At 38.1% G+C, this 20,504-nt stretch overlaps 1 protein-coding gene across 7 annotated transcripts in view; it reads left to right on the forward strand.

Annotated features, from left to right (window-relative positions):
• Positions 1–20,504, forward strand: part of FBXO42 (F-box protein 42) — a 180,557-nt gene that overhangs the window by 101,205 nt on the left and 58,848 nt on the right. For all 7 annotated transcript variants that reach the window (XM_077151160.1, XM_077151158.1, XM_077151154.1 and 4 more), the window contains 2 exons: positions 5,305–5,571; positions 7,431–7,547. In XM_077151160.1, the coding sequence (XP_077007275.1) occupies positions 5,322–5,571; positions 7,431–7,547 (367 nt within the window). In that variant the 5' untranslated portion in view covers positions 5,305–5,321. The remainder of the gene's footprint in view (positions 1–5,304; positions 5,572–7,430; positions 7,548–20,504) is intronic.

A 20,504-nucleotide genomic window follows, 5' to 3' on the forward strand; every position in this document is an offset into this window, starting at 1 on the left:
CCACCCTCCCCCGTCTACGTGGGACATGACTCCCAGGGGTGTGGCCCTTCCTGGCAACGTGGGACAGAAATCCTGGAATGAGCGGAGACTCAGCATCAAGGGATTGAGAAAAACCCTAGAATGAGCTGAGACTCCACATCAAGGGATTGAGAAAACCTTCTCGACCAAAAGGGGAAAGAGTGAAATGAGACTAAGTGTCAATGGCTGAGAGATTCCAAATAGAGTCGAGAGGTTATCCTGGAGGTTATTCTTATGCATTAAGTAGATATCACCTTGTTATTCAAGACGTAATGGAGAGGCTGGAGGGAACTGCCTGAAAATGTAGAGCTGTGTTCCAGTAGCCATGTTTCTTGAGGATGATTGAATAATGATACAGCTTTCGCAATGTGACTGTGTGGTTGTGAAAACCTTGTGTCTGATGCTCCTTTTATCTACCATGTCAACAGACGAGTAGAACACATGGAATAAAAATAAATAATAAGGGAAACAAATATTAAAATAAATTTAGTTTGAAATGCTAGTGATAAATGAAAGTGAGGGGTAAGGGGTATGGTATGTGTAATCTTTTTTTTTCTCTGTTATCGTTTTATTTCTTTTTCTGTTGTCTTTTTATTTCTTTTTCTGAATTGATGCAAATGTTCTAAGAAATGATGAATATGCAACTATGTGTGATATTGAGAATTACTGATTATATATGTAGAACGGAATGATATGTTAATGTTTTTGTTTATTTTTTCTTAATTTTTTAATAAATAAATTAAATAATTAAAAAAAAATGTCCCACATGTTCATTCACATCATTGCTTGCCTCACGACTTCATTCCTTTTTATAGCAGCACAACATTTGTTCATAAGAATCGTTCACCAGTCTGCTTCTCAGTCAGTGCATCCTTCGGCCACCTGCATTCATCAGGGATCATGTATAGTGCTCAAAGTCCATAGTCTATCAACATTTTCAATTTTAGATAATTTCATTGTTCACAAAAGAAAGAAAACCAATAAACACACCCTTGCCAAAATGGAAATCTAAACCTCCTCTTAACTCTTGTCTCTCCCCGCTGGCTTTATAATATTAATTGCATTTTTTTAACCTTTTGAAATTGTGAAGAATAAGTTTGGTTGCATTTTAAATCTTCAGTTTCCTTTTAGTGAAGAGACTGGAATTCCGATTTTTACAAAAATGTGTTTCTTCTTTAGAGGATTGTCAGCTGTCTAGTTTGTGTAGAAGTCAAAGGCACAAATTGATCAAAACACAAATATACTTTTACATGAATAATAATCTCAGTCCCATCTTTAATTTCCTTGAATCATTTTGAATTCTTAATTGAATTCCTCCACTGTATTCTGAGTAGTTAATATCAAAATCCTTATGAAGTGGAGGGGAAACTTTTGTTATTTAAAGATTGAGAAGTTGTAACTTATTCTGGGTAACATAGCATTAAAGCTGGAAACAGTAGCCACATTTCCCTGTTTCAAAATCTTAACCTTAACTTATACTTTAGAAGCAAGATACTGTAATGTTGGAAATGATTTGTGTTTAGTTGGACACAGTAGAGTGTTTCTTTTTTTCCAGAAAAAAAAACCTTACTGGGCCAGATAAATGGTTTCTTCAATGACATTTCTCTTGCCCTAACAAAGGTTCACTGGGTGGGGCTTAGGAGTCTAGCAGGAAACTCATTCAGACCAGAGTACACCTTAAAAGGAAATACTCAAGGAGTCAGAGAGGTACATTAATCTGACCAATAAAATATTTCAACAGCATCTAGTGACATATAAGGGTAGAGTCTGCTATTTCCTGAATGTACTAATGATGTAATTTCTGTTCTAGAAGAATGTGAGCTCAGCACAAGGGTGTATAAATGTCAATAAATCTTGCACTCAATTGAATGTCTAGTGCTTGGAAGGCAAAGACATCTAGGAAAATTGTCTTTATCCTCAAGGAGTTCAACTCCTAGTAAGTTGACTTCAGTTGTGGTTTCTCCCAAAGGTTTGATCCTTTTGAGGAAACTGAGAAGGCTTTACACAAATGTGAACAAAGAAAGGTTTTCCTTTAAAGACTTTCATGAAAGCCACATTCATTGAGTTATTACACTTCAGTATGAAATGTTCTGTAGGACTTCTTTGGGCATGAAAACAAGGAAAAATGCCTCTCTGTCCTCTGGGGGTATGAGTGATGATTTCATTACCTAATCATGGAAGTGAAAATGAAGGACTGTGCAAATTGGTTCTAGCATATAATTACAGAGAATTGCATCTGAGCCCATCGCTGAGTTTTCTTCTTGGCATCTGTGCTCTGAGTCCTCTTAGCAAACATGCCCTCAGGGGCATGGGGTTTAATGAAAAGTTTGAATGGTAAGAATTGCTTAAAACTGGGTATTAAAACAGTGAGAATTCCTTTATTTAGTCTTGTTAATTGTATTTTGAGAAGATTTGGAAAAGGAGTAAGAAATTGTTTTACGGAACCAAACAGATTTATTTCAGTTGGAGGAAAAAGTTCACAAAATAATAATAAAAATGACCTCTTCACAGCCTTTCTTGAGTCTGTCTGTTCTGAAGCAGACCCAAGGCTCACAGTCTATCAAAATTTTGCACAAGGGGACAGCTGTATTTGAGATTCTTTATCTAATTCAAAGGAAAGATAAAGCCAAACTCAAGAAATCCATTTTTTTTTGTTGTTGTTGTTTTTGATTCTTGTTGAATTTTAGGGCTGAAGGGAGTTTAAAAATATGGGAAGGTTAATGAATTAGGAAAGATAGCCATTGAAAAGTGATAATATGCAAGGGAAAGAATAAGAGGAAATGGAAAGTGTTGTTTTTCTCAGTAGAAAAGGCATGATTACCCATTCTGATTTTTGGCAGATAAATTTCTCAGAGTTTTGCTTTGTATTTTATATGACTGCTTTTTAGATTAGGAGATAGGGCCAGAAATGGAGGGATTTGTTGATTGAAAAGCCTTTCCCTAGAAAGATGATCACATGGAAAAACAGTTCACTCAAGTGAGGGAAAAGGGGACAGAAATAAATGAATATCCTTCAATATGTTTTTCAGCAAACCTCTTATAATACTCTTCTGTGTTTTGGGAAAATGAAAGGAATTTTCTTCCACCCTAACCCATGCCAGGAGAATGTAGATCACCCCAGGACTTCTAAGCAGTCACCAGTTGTTGATTATCATGAAACTCCCCTACCTTTGGGAATATTTCTCAAAGCCCCAAAGTATATTCAAGCTCTCTCTTCTCTTCCTATTGTTTCTTTTTCTCCTGTTTTTAGTGCTAGAAGGAACGTTGGAAATTTGTAAGGTTGGGTGTCATAGTGAATGGTCTGGAGCAAGAGGAATGGTTGTGAGTGTAGATAACGCTATATAATATAGATATAATATTTATTATATTTAGTATGCTATATATTTTATAATAAAATGCCGCATTGTTAGAAAAAACACCATACTTGAAAGTGAATAAATGCTTACCCAATTAGGGGAAGAAAAGACTTTATTCACGATCTTGCAAGAACAGGTGCCCAGCTGAGCACAGAGTGATGCTTGGTGCCCCAAACAATAGAACGCCAAAACGGTTATACCTGTGCCTGTTTCTCCCCTGATTGGATACTCCAGAGATTAGTCTTCAAGAAAGGACTTGCTGCCCATCTGTAAGGAGTGTAGCTGAAGCTGCTAGCCCTTTAGGGTCTGCCTCAACTTTGAAGCCATGTCATGCTTTTCTCGGGGTGGTCCCTGCCCATGGCTGAGAAAAGCTGGGGTAGCAGGGGGTCACATATTTCTCCAGCAGCCTTCAGCCAGTGACTATGCAAAGCAGTGATATGAGATCCTTTCCCTTTGCGCTCAATACAGGATTTCTCTAACTTACCATCTTTCCTCCCGAGCTCTCTGTTGGACAGGCTTTATTAGGTCTGCATCATGGACTACCTGTCCCCAATTGTGCTTTTTCCTCTCTTATCCCCGTAATTACTCCCCATTGAAATCTTTTTCATTCCTAATTCTGTTTTAGCTTCTGCTTCCTGGAGATCCAACCTGTGACGTAGTTCTTACATAAATTAACCTGTTTTCTTCATTTTACCATTTTTACCTCAGGTTTGGCATGTAACATCATGGAGATGTTGTAAATTGAGTTAGTTGCCTGGCTCTCTTTTTTTTTTTTTCTGTTTTGCATGCTGTATGGTGGAGGGTCAGATTTCATTCTTTTTCCACGTGAGTATCCCATCATTGCAGCACCATTTGTTGAATTTTTTTTTCTGCGGGGGGTGGGGTGGGGGTGCATGGGCCAGGAATGGAACCCAGGTCTCCCACATGGCAGGTGAGAATTCTACCACTGAATTACCCATGTACCCACTTTCTCTGTGTGTTTTAGCATTTTATGCTCTTTCTGTAAAATTTAGGGAATACAGATAAGCACAAAGAAGAAATCTAAAATTACCCATAGTATCTCGACTAGAAATAATTGGTAACAATCACATATTTTGTAAACTTTACAGAAGTACGTTAAGTGTTTAGCTTGGTGAATTTTTCACAAACTAAATGCATTTGGGTAACTAGTACTCAAGTGTGTTTAGTTGTATTTCCTTGCTATATAGCTTTTCATTGTGTCAGTGTACCACAATTTATATTTTCTGTTGTTGATAGGCATTTGAGTTGTTTCTAGTTTTTTGCTATTGCGAATTATACTGCTTTGAACTTTTTTGTACGTCTTTTTGTGTTTCTGGTGGTTGCCTGGAGCTGCTATAGATTGTATTTTCTATTGTAAATATTGCCTTGTACTTGGTATTTGAGCCTGTTAGTCCTATTCTTGGAACACTTCTTATCCTCCTAAGTGAATCATCTGTGTAAAAGTCAGAAAAACTGTTATTTTTAAACCTACATTCTCAGAATGTTATTACTCTTTCCATAGTTAGTTTTTCCCTCTGAGTTTGAGGTCTTGGATTATTGTTTCTGGTCAGGGGAGGCTAGTTGCTATTCCTTTTGCTGTCCACCATTCAGATCCTCAAGTTACAGGAATTGCCAGAGAACAAGTTTTCAGGCTTGATAGTTACACCAGAGCTTGACTGCCATTCTGGTTTTCAGTAGAGAAAAAAATGCAATCAGAAGCCTTTTGGTGATTGTTAGATACCTGGAATGGGCTTGGTATTTGCATCATGCCAGGCAAATTAAGATGGCTCACAACTAGTAAGGGAAGTGCTGAAGAACAGATTTTATAGTAAGGGTGGAAGAAGAATCATGAACAACTTGTGCACATGTGCCTGGGCTGTTTCAGAACTTCCAACAATGTATACTGATGTTTGTTTCTTTCCTATTTTAGCTGTCAAGTGGAATGTCATGGCCAGCTCCTCAGACAGTGAAGATGACAGTTTCATGGCTGTGGACCAAGAAGAAAGCGTGGTGGAAGGGATAATGGAGCAAGATGAAGAGCTTCACCCAGCATTGGAGGCTCAGGAGACTAAACATAATAGATCCATGTCTGAGCTGCCAGAAGAGGTTTTGGAGTATATCCTGTCCTTTCTTTCACCATATCAGGAACACAAAACTGCAGCCCTTGTCTGCAAACAGTGGTATCGACTTATCAAAGGTACTGTGGGAAATGAAAAGATCAATTTATTTTAAATTAATATTTTAGAATATTTAAACTCCCAATTTTGTCTTTTCTTTTTTACATTTATTGTGGTTTTAAAATTTAATGTTAACCGTTAACACTGTATATTTTTTCTTTTTTCCTTATCCTAATTAGCTTTATGAATAGCTTGAATTTAATAGTATTTAATCCCATTTGCAATTTTAATTTCCAACTGAATATTAAAGTTGTTAGCCATTTTGTATTCTTAATTGACAGATAGTAGTTATTTGACATCATTCCATCTTAGACAGAAAGGAACTTTTTTTTGCCTGATAAAGATGAACAATCTTTGTTGAATTATCATTGTTCAGAACAAGGGTTTTATCGCTTTATTCTTTTTTGGTGAAAACAGCCAGAGATATGTTGAAAAAGAAAAACCTTTAGCTCTGAATCAATTAGTCTTAAGATCTCTTCCTTGCTTCAGGGTGGTTCTCATGGGGACTAGGGACTAGAATTCTTATCAGTGCCCCTGAGTCCAACTTGAGGGCTAAGAATAAGCTGTATTGAAACTGTTTGGTAGGCCCTGTGCTTATCTGCTCACAACTGGTGTTTCTGGTATGTACAGTCTGCTTCTGTGTGTCAGGTTAATGGGCTATTCAGGAGAGATTAGTTCCATGTGCTGTGGACATATGGTTTCTGGAAAGATCACAGGTGAGGGGTTGTAATCTAATCAAATATATAAATTTGTCCTTTGGTTCATTTGGCATTCTTACCACCTTGGGATTTTTTTCTGAGAGCCACCCTAACGTAATACAATCTTATATCTTCTGGTGGAGGTCACTGTCACGAGTTACTTTTTCCTCACAATTGTTTTATATATGTATTATTTCTTATTCCATCATTTCAGTTCAGCATTTGCAAATCTATGGTGTCCATTTCACCATTGTATAGTTGCAGTGTTGTTACTCACTGAAAATGGCCAAACTTTGGTCATACTTTTTAATAATCTGCCAATTATTTTTATCTGTAAGTTCTACCAAGTGAAATTCAGAATAGTATGGGGATAGTGATCATTGTTGGAAAATACATATAAGTACTTCGATCCTACTTAAGGCTCTACTATGGTGGCGTAAATTCAAGAACTATACAGTCTTTCAAAACATAAGATAATCAGACTCTTTATCCAAATGTTTGCTCTTTAATGAAATTAGATAGCCACTGAAATGAATGTATTAGAAAAACATGAAGCACTCCCATTTTAAAAACAGCTTACCTCGGGTGCACAGGTAGTTCAGTGGTAGAATGCTCACCTTCCATGAGAGAGACCAGGGTTCGATTCCCAGACCATGCACTGGAGATAAACAAAACAAAAAAACCCAGCTTACTTTAGTTATGAATTAGTCATCTCATAATTCATTAAAAGTTATTACCTCCTGTTTAAGATGGAGAATGCTTGCTTGCCATTGTCTAACCACAGATATTTACTGAACACCTATTATATGTGAGACACCATTTGACCATACTCTTTCACAAAGGTAAATTACTCCCCAAGGCCCTTTGCTTTGGAGTAAATAATACTAATTGGTTTGATATATTGCCTCATGATAGAGTAAAAGGGATCAAAGTTGTATATGAGCTAGTTTTGTAATCTTGGGTTGTCATTTAACCTTTCTCCATAAAATGACCTTCCAGTTTTAAAATTATATGATTATATGATTTTGTTTCCATTCTTGGAATAAGGGTCAAAGGAATTTGGAATTCCTCCAAGAAACTTATATTTTAAAAAGTAATAAAGCAGTTCATTAGCATTGTTTCAATAATTGCATTTACAGGTAAAGTATCCAGATTAAGGTGTTTGTTCTTTTTGTCTTTAGGTGTAGCCTACCAGTGTTACCATGGTTTCATGAAGGCTGTCCAGGAAGGAAACATTCAGTGGGAGAGCCGAACTTACCCTTACCCTGGAACCCCGATCACTCAGCGGTTCTCACACAGTAAGTATTTACTGTGAAAGCAGAGCCAGCCCGCCCTGTGATCCTGTTCCCAGAAACTGCTTTGGAGGCCTGTATTTTTTCTGACTTTTTAATGAAATATAAAATGGGAGTTTTACTTTTATACTCAAAATTAAGGAAGAGAGTGAACCTAAATACATTGTAGGTGCTTTGTTACAGTTTTATATTCTGCTTCTTCGTTATATTTTCTTAATATTGCCACTCCAAAGAGGTCAAGGTGTTGTGTGGAGAATTTTAAACAGCTGATATGTAAAGGGAAAACAAAGGAAAGGCATACATGAGGGTATTTTTGAAATCCTGCTTGGGGAGCAGCCAGCGCTTAGCACTAAGTATTACAGTAACTATTTATTTTAACATAGTGTTTGTCCAGCGAACACTGACTTTGACTTGGGTCACACAAAAATTTTGATCATGAAGGATATTGATTCTAAAATACAAATCTAAATAGTAAAATTATGAATAAAATGCTCTGGAAAATAGACATAATTTAAAGTTTTAAAAGTTATTCTAGAATTAACTCTCCTTTATATTGATTTTTTTTGTTGTTGGTTTTTTTTGTTTGTTTTTTTTATTTTTTTATTAACGGAGAGAAAAAAAAGAAATTAACACAACATTTAGAAATCATACCGTTCTACATATGCACTCAGTAATTCTTAACATCATCACATAGATGCATGATAATCGTTTCTTAGTACATTTCCATCGGTTTAGAGGAACTAGCAACACAACAGAAAAAGATATAAAATGTTAATATAGAGAAAAGAAATAAAAGTAGTAATAATAGTAAAAAAAAAACAAACAAACAAGCAAACAAAAACAAAAAAAACCCTATAGCTCAGATGCAGCTTCATTCAGTGTTTTAACATGATTACTTTACAATTAGGTATTATTGTGCTGTCCATTTTTGAGTTTTTGTATCTAGTCCTGTTGCACAGTCTGTATCCCTTCAGCTTCAATTACCCATTGTCTTACCATGTTTCTAACTCCTGCTGGACTCTGTTACCAATGACATATTTCAAGTTTATTCTCGAATGTCCGTTCACATCAGTGGGACCATACAGTATTTGTCCTTTAGTTTTTGGCTGGACTCACTCAGCATAATATTCTCTAGGTCCATCCATGTTATTACATGCTTCATAAGTTTATCTTGTCTTAAAGCTGCATAATATTCCATCGTATGTATATACCACAGTTTGTTTAGCCATTCTTCTGTTGATGGACATTTTGGCTGTTTCCATCTCTTTGCAATTGTAAATAACGCTGCTATAAACATTGGTGTGCAAATGTCCGTTTGTGTCTTTGCCCTTAAGTCCTTTGAGTAGATACCTAGCAATGGTATTGCTGGGTTGTATGGCAATTCTATATTCAGCTTTTTGAGGAACTGCCAAACTGCCTTCCACAGTGGTTGCACCCTTTGACATTCCCACCAACAGTGGATAAGTGTGCCTCTTTCTCCGCATCCTCTCCAGCACTTGTCATTTTCTGTTTTGTTGATAATGGCCATTCTGGTGGGTGTGAGATGATACCTCATTGTGGTTTTGATTTGCATTTCTCTAATGGCCAGGGACATTGAGCATCTCTTCATGTGCCTCTTGGCCATCCGTATTTCCTCTTCTGGTAGGTGTCTGTTCAAGTCTTTTTCCCATTTTGTAATTGGGTTGGCTGTCTTTTTGTTGTTGAGTTGAACAATCTCTTTATGAATTCTGGATACTAGACCTTTATCTGATATGTCATTTCCAAATATTATCTCCCATTGTGTAGGCTGTCTTTCTACTTTCTTGATGAAGTTCTTTGATGCACAAAAGTGTTTAATTTTGAGGAGCTCCCCTTTATTTCTTTCTTTCTTCAGTGCTCTTGCTTTAGGTTTAAGGTCCATAAAACCGCCTCCAGTTGTAAGATTCGTAAGATATCTCCCTACATTTTCCTCTAACTGTTTTATGGTCTTAGACCTAATGTTTAGATCTTTGATCCATTTTGAGTTAATTTTTGTATAAGGTGTGAGATACGGGTCTTCTTTCATTCTTTTACTTATGGATATCCAGTTCTCTAGGCACCATTTATTGAAGAGACTGTTCTGTCCCAGGTGAGTTGGCTTGACTGCCTTATCAAAGATCAAATGTCCATAGATGAGAGGGTCTATATCTGAGCACTCTATTCGATTGCATTGGTCGATATATCTATCTTTATGCCAATACCATGCTGTTTTGACCACTGTGGCTTCATAATATGCCTTAAAGTCAGGCAGTGCAAGACCTCCAGCTTCGTTTTTTTTCCTCAAGATGTTTTTAGCAATTTGGGGAACCCTGCCCTTCCAGATAAATTTGCTTATTGGTTTTTCTATTTCTGAAAAATAAGTTGTTGGGATTTTGATTGGTATTGCATTGAATCTGTAGATGAGTTTAGGTAGGATTGACATCTTAATTATATTTAGTCTTCCAATCCATGAACACGGTATGCCCTTCCATCTATTTAGGTCTTCTGTGATTTCTTTTAGCAGTTTTTTGTAGTTTTCTTTATATAGGTTTTTTGTCTCTTTGGTTAAATTTATTCCTAGGTATTTTATTCTTTTAGTTGCGATTGTAAATGGGATTCGTTTCTAGATTTCCGCCTCAGCTTGTTCATTACTAGTGTATAGAAAAGCTACAGATTTTTGAATGTTGATCTTGTAACCTGCTACTTTGCTGTACTCATTTATTAGCTCTAGTAATTTTGTTGTGGATTTTTCTGGGTTTTCTACGTATAGTATCATATCGTCTGCAAACAGTGATAGTTTTACTTCTTCCTTTCCAATTTTGATGCCTTGTATTTCTTTTTCTTGCCTAATTGCTCTGGCTAGAACTTCCAACACAATGTTGAATAATAGTGGTGATAGTGGACATCCTTGTCTTGTTCCTGATCTTAGGGGGAAAGTTTTCAATTTTTCCCCATTGAGGATGATATTAGCTGTGGGTTTTTCATATATTCCCTCTATCATTTTAAGGAAGTTCCCTTGTATTCCTATCTTTTGAAGTGTTTTCAACAGGAAAGGATGTTGAACCTTGTCAAATGCCTTCTCTGCATCAATTGGGATGATCATGTGATTTTTCTGCTTTGATTTGTTGATATGGTGTATTACATTAATTGATTTTCTTATGTTGAACCATCCTTGCATACCTGGGATGAATCCTACTTGGTCATGATGTATAATTCTTTTAATGTGTTGTTGGATACGATTTGCTAGAACTTTATTGAGGATTTTTGCCTCTGTATTCATTAGAGAGATTGGTCTGTAGTTTTCTTTTTTTGTAATATCTTTGCCTGGTTTTGGTATGAGGGTGATGTTGGCTTCATAGAATGAATTAGGTAGTTTTCCCTCCACTTCGATTATGTTGAAGAGTTTGAGGAGAGTTGGTACTAATTCTTTCTGGAATGTTTGATAGAATTCACATGTGAAGCCGTCTGGTCCTGGACTTTTCTTTTTAGGGAGCTTTTGAATAACTAATTCAATCTCTTTACTTGTGATTGGTTTGTTGAGGTCATCTATTTCTTCTTGAGTCAAAGTTGGTTGTTCATGTCTTTCCAGGAACCTGTCCATGTCATCTAAATTGTTGTATTTATTAGTGTAAAGTTGTTCATAGTATCCTGTTATTACCTCCTTTATTTCTGTGAGGTCAGTAGTTATGTCTCCTCTTCCATTTCTGATCTTATTTATTTGCATCCTCTCTCTTCTTCTTTTTGTCAATCTTGCTAAGGGCCCATCAATCTTATTGATTTTCTCATAGAACCAACTTCTGGTCTTATTGATTTTCTCTGTTGTTTTCATGTTTCCAATTTCATTTATTTCTGCTCTAATCTTTGTTATTTCTTTCGTTTTGCTTGCTTTGGGATTAGTTTGCTGTTCTTTCTCCAGTTCTTCCAAGTGGACAGTTAATTCCTGCATTTTTGCCTTTTCTTCTTTTCTGATAAAGGCATTTAGGGCAATAAATTTCCCTCTTAGCACTGCCTTTGCTGCGTCCCATAAGTTTTGATATGTTGTGTCTTCATTTTCATTCGCGTCTAGGTATTTACTAATTTCTCTTGCAATTTCTTCTTTGACCCACTTGTTGTTTAAGAGTGTGTTGTTGAGCCTCCATGTATTTATGAATTTTCTGGCACTCCGCCTATTATTGATTTCCAACTTCATTCCTTTATGATCCGAGAAAGTGTTGTGTATGATTTCAATCTTTTTAAATTTGTTAAGACTTGCTTTGTGACCCAGCATATGGTCTGTCTTTGAGAATGATCCATGAGCACTTGAAAAAAAGGTGTATCCTGCTGTTGTGGGATGTAATGTCCTATAAATGTCTGTTAAGTCAAGCTCATTTCTAGTAATATTCAGATTCTCTATTTCTTTATTGATCCTCTGTCTAGATGTTCTGTCCATTGATGAGAGTGGTGAATTGAAGTCTCCAACTATTATAGTATATGTGTCTATTTCCCTTTTCAGTGTTTGCAGTGTATTCCTCACGTATTTTGGGGCATTCTGGTTCGGTGCGTAAATATTTATGATTGTTATGTCCTCTTGCTTAATTGTTCCTTTTAATAGTATATAGTCTCCTTCTTTGTCTCTTTTAACTGTTTTACATTTGAAGTCTAATTTGTTGGATATTAGTATAGCCACTCCTGCTCTTTTCTGGTTGTTATTTGCATGAAATATCTTTTCCCAACCTTTCACTTTCAACCTATATTTATCTTTGGGTCTAAGATGTGTTTCCTGTAGACAGCATATAGAAGGATCCTGTTTTTTAATCCATTCTGCCAGTCTATGTCTTTTGATTGGGGAATTCAGTCCATTAACATTTAGAGTTATTACTGTTTGGATAATATTTTCCTCTACCATTTTGCCTTTTGTATTATATATATCATATCTGACTTTCCTTCTTTCTACACTTTTCTCCATGCCTCTCTCTTCTGTCTTTTTGTATCTGACTCTAGTGCTTCCTTTAGTATTTCTTGCAGAGCTGGTCTCTTGGTCACAAATTCTCTCAGTGACTGTTTGTCTGAGAATGTTTTAATTTCTCCCTCATTTTTCAAGGACAATTTTGCTGGATATAGGAGTCTTGGCTGGCAGTTTTTCTCTTTTAGTAACTTAAATATATCATCCCACTGTCTTCTAGCTTCCATGGTTTCTGCTGAGAAATCTACACATAGTCTTATTGGGTTTCCCTTGTATGTGATGGATTGCTTCTCTCTCGCTTCTTTCAAGATCCTCTCTTTCTCTTTGACCTCTGACATTCTAACTAGTAAGTGTCTTGGGGAACGCCTATTTGTGTCTAATCTCTTTGGGGTGCGCTGCACTTCTTGGATCTGTAATTTTAGGTCTTTCATAAGAGTTGGGAAATTTTCAGTGATAATTTCTTCCATTAGTTTTTCTCCTCCTTTTCCCTTCTCTTCTCCTTCTGGGACACCCACAACACGTATATTTGTACGGTTCACATTGTCCTTGAATTCCCTGATACCCTGTTCAAATTTTTCCATTCTTTTCCGGATAGTTTCTGTTTCTTTTTGGAATTCAGATGTTTCATCCTCCAAATCACTAATTCTATCTTCTGTCTCTTTAAATCTGTCATTGTAGGTATCCATTGTTTTTTCCATCTTTTCTACTTTATCCTTCACTTCCATAAGTTCTGTGATTTGTTTTTTCAGTTTTTCTATTTCTTCTTTATATTCAGCCTATGTCTTCTTCATGTCCTCCCTCAATTTATCGATTTTGTTTTTGAAGAGGTTTTCTATTTCTGTTCGTATATTCAGCATTAGTTGTTTCAGCTCCTGTATCTCATTTGAACTGTTGGTTTGTTCGTTTGACTGGACCATATGTTCAATTTTCTGAGCGTGATCCGTTATCTTCTGCTGGCGTCTGGGCATTTAGTCAGATTTCCCTGGGTGTTGGACCCCACAGGTTGAAAGATTTTTCTGTGCAATCTCTGGGTTCCGTTTTTCTTATCCTGCCCAGTAGGTGGCGCTCGTGGCACACGTTTGTCTGCGGGTTCCACCAGTGAAAGTTGCTGTGGGTCCTTTAACTCTGGAAAATTCTCGCCGTAGGGGAGGTTTGACAGCCGAAGCGTCTTGGAAGAGTGCCAGCCGGCCTGGGGTTCCGAACGCGGGGAGGGTCGCCGGCCGCCACAGCACGGGAGAGCGTCCGGCTGAATTAGCTAGCCGGCCTGGGGTGCCAAGCGTGGCGGGAGGGCGCCAGCTGTCGCAACCCGGGAGAGTACACTGTTCCCAGCCGGACGGGGGAGACACGTGTTTGGAAGGGACCCCCCGGTCACTGTTCTCCGCAGTCTGGGGATTTCCGACCCAACTCTCTCAGTTGGTCCGGGGGGCCTCGCATGGTGGGGGCACCAGCCGCTGCGGCCTAAGGGGACCGCCTGTCCAATTCTGCCAGCTGGCCTGGGAAGGTGGAAGGGAGGGACTCCGGCCGCTTGCCGTCCCACCCAGGAAAGCCCGTGCCCCTCGGTGATCTCACCGGAGCTGGTTTTCCCAAACAGTCAGCCGTTGCAGGATGGGGTACGCCATCCCTTTGATCTCCCTCGTGGCTCCGGGAGCTGCTCTGTATTATCTCCACTCCCCCAGTAGCTGTTCTGGAGGAGGAAAGGTGAGGGTGGCAAGGCTGTCGAGGCTGGTAGCGGAGGAGCCGGTGAAGGCGGAAGAGGGGAGAGGAGGGTGGGCGGGTCCGCTGCTGCGGGGCGTGGGTGCCGCGCGGCGGGCCGGCGGACAGAGGAGGGGAGAGGAGGGCGGGCGATTCCGCTGCTGCGGGCGCGCGGCGGGCCGGCGGACAAAAGAGAGGCTATATTGATTTTTGTAGACACTTTTATTGTATTAGTGATTCATATTCCTCTAAAGTGAGTTTGGATTAGGTGAATAAAGGTATTTGTGAGTAGTAGTTCTGCAAAAAAAAAAAATGTTCACTGAAGGTAGGCAGAGGGTGGGGAGTAGATAGAGGTGAAAACCTCTTTCTTGGAGAGCTCTCATAATTACTGCTTTCTTGTTCAAAAAATTTCAGTCCCTGTCTATTGCCTACAAGATAAAGTCTAAACTTAGTCTTATATTCAAAGCCCTCTTTAATTTAACCTAAGCCTCAATTTATCAATTTATCTTCCATTTTTTCCCAAGAGCTCTTTTCTTCAACACACTGTCACTCAGCATTTGCCACACTTGATTTCTTGTTCCTTGGAGTATTCCAATGCACTTAGTTGAAGCCTCCTTCTCTTTGAAGACTCAGTTGAAGTTCTGTTTGCTTCATGAAATCTTTTCTCAACTCTCTAGCCTACAGAAAAATAATTTCCTGTTTTGAGTTCACATAGATATTATCTAGATTACTCATCTGACACTAAAGCTTTTATATGTCTGTGTTTTATTTCTTTTTAACTATATTTTGAACTCTTGGGGGAAGGAATTTTTATTAGTTATCTATGCTTTATAAAAATTTAGCCCCAAATTCAGCAGCTTAAAACTGTATTTATTGTTTCACAGAGATTTTAAGGGTCACAAATCAAGGAGGGCTTGGTGGTTCTGGCTCAGTGTCTCTCATGAGGTTGCAGTCAGTGTTGTCAGCCAGGACTGCAGTCACCCAAAGGCTTGACTGGGGTAGGGGGAACTGTTTCCAAGCTCACTTAATAGCTTTTGGCAGGAAGTCTCAGTTTCACACCATATGAACCTCTCCATAGGGCTGTTCACAATTTGGCAGCTGATTTCCCACAAAATGAGCAGTCTGAGAGACAGAGACAGACACCAAGAGGAAGGCCACAGTGTCTTTTACATCCTAATCTCAGAAGCAAATACCATTTGCTGTGTTCTATTGGTCACACAGACCAACCCTGATACGGTGTGGGAGGGTATTGGCCAAGGGTATAAATTCTAGGAGGTGGGGATCATTGGGGGCACCTTAGAGGCTGGCTCCCTCAGACTATATATTATCATCCCTTGTATACAGAGGAGAGGTCAATGAATAATTACAACTCATCAGTGTCTTTGAATTGGAATTACCTAAGTAGGTCAGAGGAACAGTCCAAACTATTGCTGTGTTTTCAGTTCTCTAAATGAGTTTTCTCTACTTGTGATGTTATAAACTCACTGAGAACAGGGGATCTGTGAAGTCAGAACTGGCTTTGTTTGAGTGTGTGACAATGAAGAATGAAGTGATTGCTAGTATACATCGGTGCCACTGCCTTAATTTTTGCTAAGACTGCCACAGTTTTACCTACCATTGCTTTTGCACTATTAGTACAAATGTCAATACCATGAAAAATACAGATAACATCTTATTGTTATAAAAATAGTTTTTGAAAGGATCTCAAGTGTTCTCAAGGATCTGCAGTGCAGACCACATGTTGAGAATTGCTAGAATAGACTATAAATGAGAATATTTAATAAGATTACAGGAGGTTCAATATTATTAGGTCCAGTATTTATTGGTGGGGGAGGAGTAACTTTATTTACTTATAAATAAATGGAATAAAGATAGATAGATAAGGTTTCTGCAGACTGAACACTGGTTTTTTTGTTTTTGTTTTTAATATTTTTATTGAGATCTACCCAAAGTATACAATCAGTGGCTCACAATATCATCACATAGTTGTATATTCATCACCATGATCATTTTTAGAATATTTGCATCACTCCAGAAAAAGAAATAAAAGGACAAAAGAAAAAAAAATATCCATCAATACCCCCTTCCCCTCCCTTTCCTTAATCACTAGTATTGCAATCTACCCAATTTTTTTTTACTCCTTATTCTGCCTCCACCTTGGAATTTATTTATTTTTTTACTCATCTGTCCAATATCCTGGATGAAGAAATCATCAGCCAGAAGGTTTTCACAATCACACGGTCACATTGTAAAAGCTATATAGTTATACAATTATCTTTAAGAATCAAGGCTACTGGAATACAATTCAACAATTTCAGGTACTTCCCACTAACCACTCTAATACACCATAAACTAAAATGAGATAATGCATACGAATAACCTCCAGGATAACCTCTCAACTTTGTTTGAGATCTCTCAGCCACTGAAAATTTATTTTGTCTTATTTCTGTCTTCCCCCTTTTGGTCAAGAAGGTTTTCTCAATCCCTTGATGCCAGGTCCTGGCTCATCCCCAGGAGTCATGTCCCATGTTGCCAGGGAGGTTTACACCCCTGGGTGTGAAGACTGGTTTTTGGAACAAGTAGTTTTATAACCCTAAATGAGAGAAATTGAATGAATCTAGGTGAAACAGAAACCAGAATAGAAAGCATTCAGGGGTGAATAATTACAGCAATAGTTCAACTTTCTAATGAGGGAGAAAAATATATTTTTTTAGTTATATAGCTTTTGAAAATACAGGTACTTGTTTGAAGAGGATATGGAAAGGCACAGAAATTCAGAGATTGGTGAGTTTGGTGCTTGTGTTTGCGTGACAAAATTTTTTTAATTTTCACTTGAAATCCAGTAAAAGTCATCACAGATTGAAAAGAGAATATCCCTGTTTGTGTCTCATCTCTCTCTCTCTCTCATTGTCTCTTTCAGTCTGTCTTTTATTGTTTCTTTCCAACCGTCTCCACATGCTACCTGATCAGCTGGGAAATTGAAAATGACAGTTATGTGCCATTCGCAAAACAGGTTGAAAATAGGCTGAAAAACAATAATTACTGTAATTTCTTTTCTTAGCACTTTCATCTTCCTACTCTGTATTTCTCTTGATCTCAGCCTTATTTATTGTCCTTGACTCAGGTTGAGCTCTAGAGCCTCATTTCCAGTTTTTTTGCTCAAATTGCCATACAGATACATACATGTTTCATATTTGGTCACCTAAAAATGGTACTTGGTAGTTCCTCCCCGCTTTCTCTTCTCCCTAATTTAGTTAATGACATTATAATTCTCTCAATTACACACACTTGAAATCTTGAAGTAATTCTCAGTTCTTTTCTTTCTCAGTACTCAAAAGTCATCAAATCCTGTTTGATTCTCTTCTATATCTACAGTCTCCTTAATCTTTCCTTTCTTTTCCCATTACCCTAATTTACAATCTAACAATTACATTTTTCCTAAAATCATCATATTACACTTTTTTCCTTTAATTTTGTATTTATATTTTTTATTTCAATTGTATTATTTTTTATTTCAATTGTATTGTTTTTTAAATATTTTATTGATATAACTTCACACACAATACAGTCCATCTTAAGTATACACGCAATAGCTTACAATATCGTCATATAGTTGTGTATTCATCACCATGATCATTTTTTTTAACATTTGCATCTCTCTAGCAAAAGAAAGAAAAGAGTAAAAACTCATACATGCCATACCGCTTACCACTCCCTTTCATTGGCCACTAGTATTTCAATCTACTCGACTTAATTTAACCTTTGTTCCCCCTATTATTTGTTTATTTTTTATACATATTTTTCCTCATCTGTCCGTACCGTAGCTAAAAGGAGCATCAGACACAAGGTTCTCACATTTGCACAGTCACATTGCAAAAACTATATCATTATATAGTCATCTTCAAGAATCATGGCTACTATAACACAGCTCTACAGTTTTAGGCACTTCCCTCTAGCCACTCTAATACATCATAAACTAAAAGGGGGATATCTGTATAATGCCAGGATGACCTCTCGACTCTGAAATTTCTCAGGGGCTGACACTTTGTCTCATTTCTCTCTTCCCCCTTTTGGTTAAGAAGGTTTTCTCAATCGCCTGATGCCAGGTCCCAGCTCATCCTGGGATTTCTGTCCCACATTGCCAGGGAGATATATACCCCTGTCACATGTAGGGCCAGTCTCCTATTACAAGTTTTGTAAGATATTTCCCTACATTTATGGTCTTAGCTCTGATGTTTAGGTCTTTGATCCATTTTGAGTTAATTTTTGTTTGGGTATGAGATATGCATCCTCTTTTATTCTTTTGCATGTGGATATCCAGTTCTCTAGCCACCATTTATTGAAGAGACTGTTCTGCCCCAGGTGAGTTGGCTTGACTGCCTTATCAAAGATCAAATGTCCATAGATGAGAGGGTCTATATCAGAACAATCAATTCGAATCCATTGGTCAGTATATCTATCTTTATGCCAGTACTGTGCTGTTTTGACCACTGTCGCTTCGTAATATGCCTTAAAGTCAGGTAGTGTGAGACCTCTGACTTCATTTTTCTTTCTCAGAATATTTTTAGCTATTCGGGGCACCCTGCCCTTCCAGATAAATTTGGTTATTGGTTTTTCTGTTTCTGAAAAGTAAGTTTTTGGGGTTTTAATTGGTATTGCATTGAATCTGTAAATCAATTTAGGTAGAACTGACATCTTAACTTTATTTAGTCTTCCAATCCATGAACATGGTATGCCATTCCATTTATTTAGGTCTTCTGTGATTTCTTTTAGCAATTTCTTAACAGTTTTTTTTGTATAGATCTTTTGTATCCTTACTTAAATTAATTCCTAAATATTAATTCTGCCCTTGCCTGGGGCAGTTAGAGCCTCAGATGCCTTGTAGTTGTATCTAATGAGTAGTTAAACAGTATAAACAAAGCAAAAAAAAAAATCCTTTTCAGAGCAGGACCTCTGTTCCTCGGGTTTGTTAATTAAGAGCTTACATTGGTATGTTGCTCTGTGTATCTCTAGGTCCTATGTGCGCCGCGCCCCCCCCCCCCCCTTTTTAGGGTCCAAACTTTCTCAAGTATTTTGTGCTGTCCGATCCAAAACACCTCTGGGTTTTTTTGTTTTTTGTTTTTTGTTTTTTCCGTCATCCCTGCACTCTCTATGCCAGGGCAAAAACTAGTACCTTTACCTCTTATTCGAGGTTTATCTGAGTTGGGGGCCTATTTTCAGTGGTCAAAATTTGTTAATTAATTCCACAGTTGGAGCTTGGTTGAGTTCAGCCCCTGCTGCTAGTAAAGTCTCTTTCCTTTCCCCTCTGGTAACCAGCCTGTGGGGGAGGGGCACTGGTCTCTGTGGCTTGTGGGACTCACAGTTCTGCGTGGGATCACAGCTGATCCGGTTTGTTGTGACTGGTGCACACTGAGTGTCCGGTCACTGATGTGGCCCCAGCAGTTGTTCTGTACTGTTCCTGGCTATTTGCTAGCTACTCTGGAGAACGAACTAAATTCCACACCTCACTAAGCCACCATCTTAGAGCCAGTCCTCATATTATACTTTTAACTGGTCTTCTTGATTTTCCTCTTTCCTAAGCTGGACCTGGACATGACAGTGTTGGCCACCATCTCTAAAACTGAGGACAGTGCCACCTCCTAGGCCATTTGGAAATGTGTGAGGCATTGTTCATTGTCTCAACTAGACAACACTGCTAGCATTTAGTGGACAAGGGCCGGGGTGTTAAATGTCTTGCAGTGAATGGGACAGTCCCGCACACAAAAACTTGTCCTCCCTCAAATGACAGGAGTCCCTGTTGGACAACATGCAAGTCTGAAGTATAAAACCTACCTTGTCATTGCTCTGCCAAAAGGCCTCAGCTTTTCTGTACTGCAAGTAGAAAAAGTTTCCATTCCTCCTGGCTTTCAAAGTCCCAGCTTACATTTTCAGCCTGACTCATTGCCACATCCTTTCACAGCCAGAGTTACATGAGACTCCTTTTCTTATTTTAAACTTCCTAGTTTACCCTGGATACCCTCCTTTCATTCTACCCCCTAGCTTCCCTTTCCCCTTGTTAATTGACTAAAAATACACTGTTCTCTGAAACGCATCTAAAAGTGAAATCCAAAAGCTACCTTCACCAACTGCTTCACAAAGTATTCTCAAATTCCCCACCATGGAGATTAAGCTCTTCCTCTTCCTCTACGTATACTCCCCTAATATACTGGTCATACCTTCCTCATATTACTTATTGCCACCTGCCTTTTCCTTAATTACTCTGTAAGATAGGCTGTATGTAAAAAAGGAAGAACTTAGGAGGCAAGTTCCCTTGTCTCCTCTGACCCACAGTT

The sequence above is a fragment of the Tamandua tetradactyla genome, chromosome 2 (genome assembly GCF_023851605.1).
Source record: "Tamandua tetradactyla isolate mTamTet1 chromosome 2, mTamTet1.pri, whole genome shotgun sequence".
Taxonomy (NCBI): domain Eukaryota; kingdom Metazoa; phylum Chordata; class Mammalia; order Pilosa; family Myrmecophagidae; genus Tamandua; species Tamandua tetradactyla.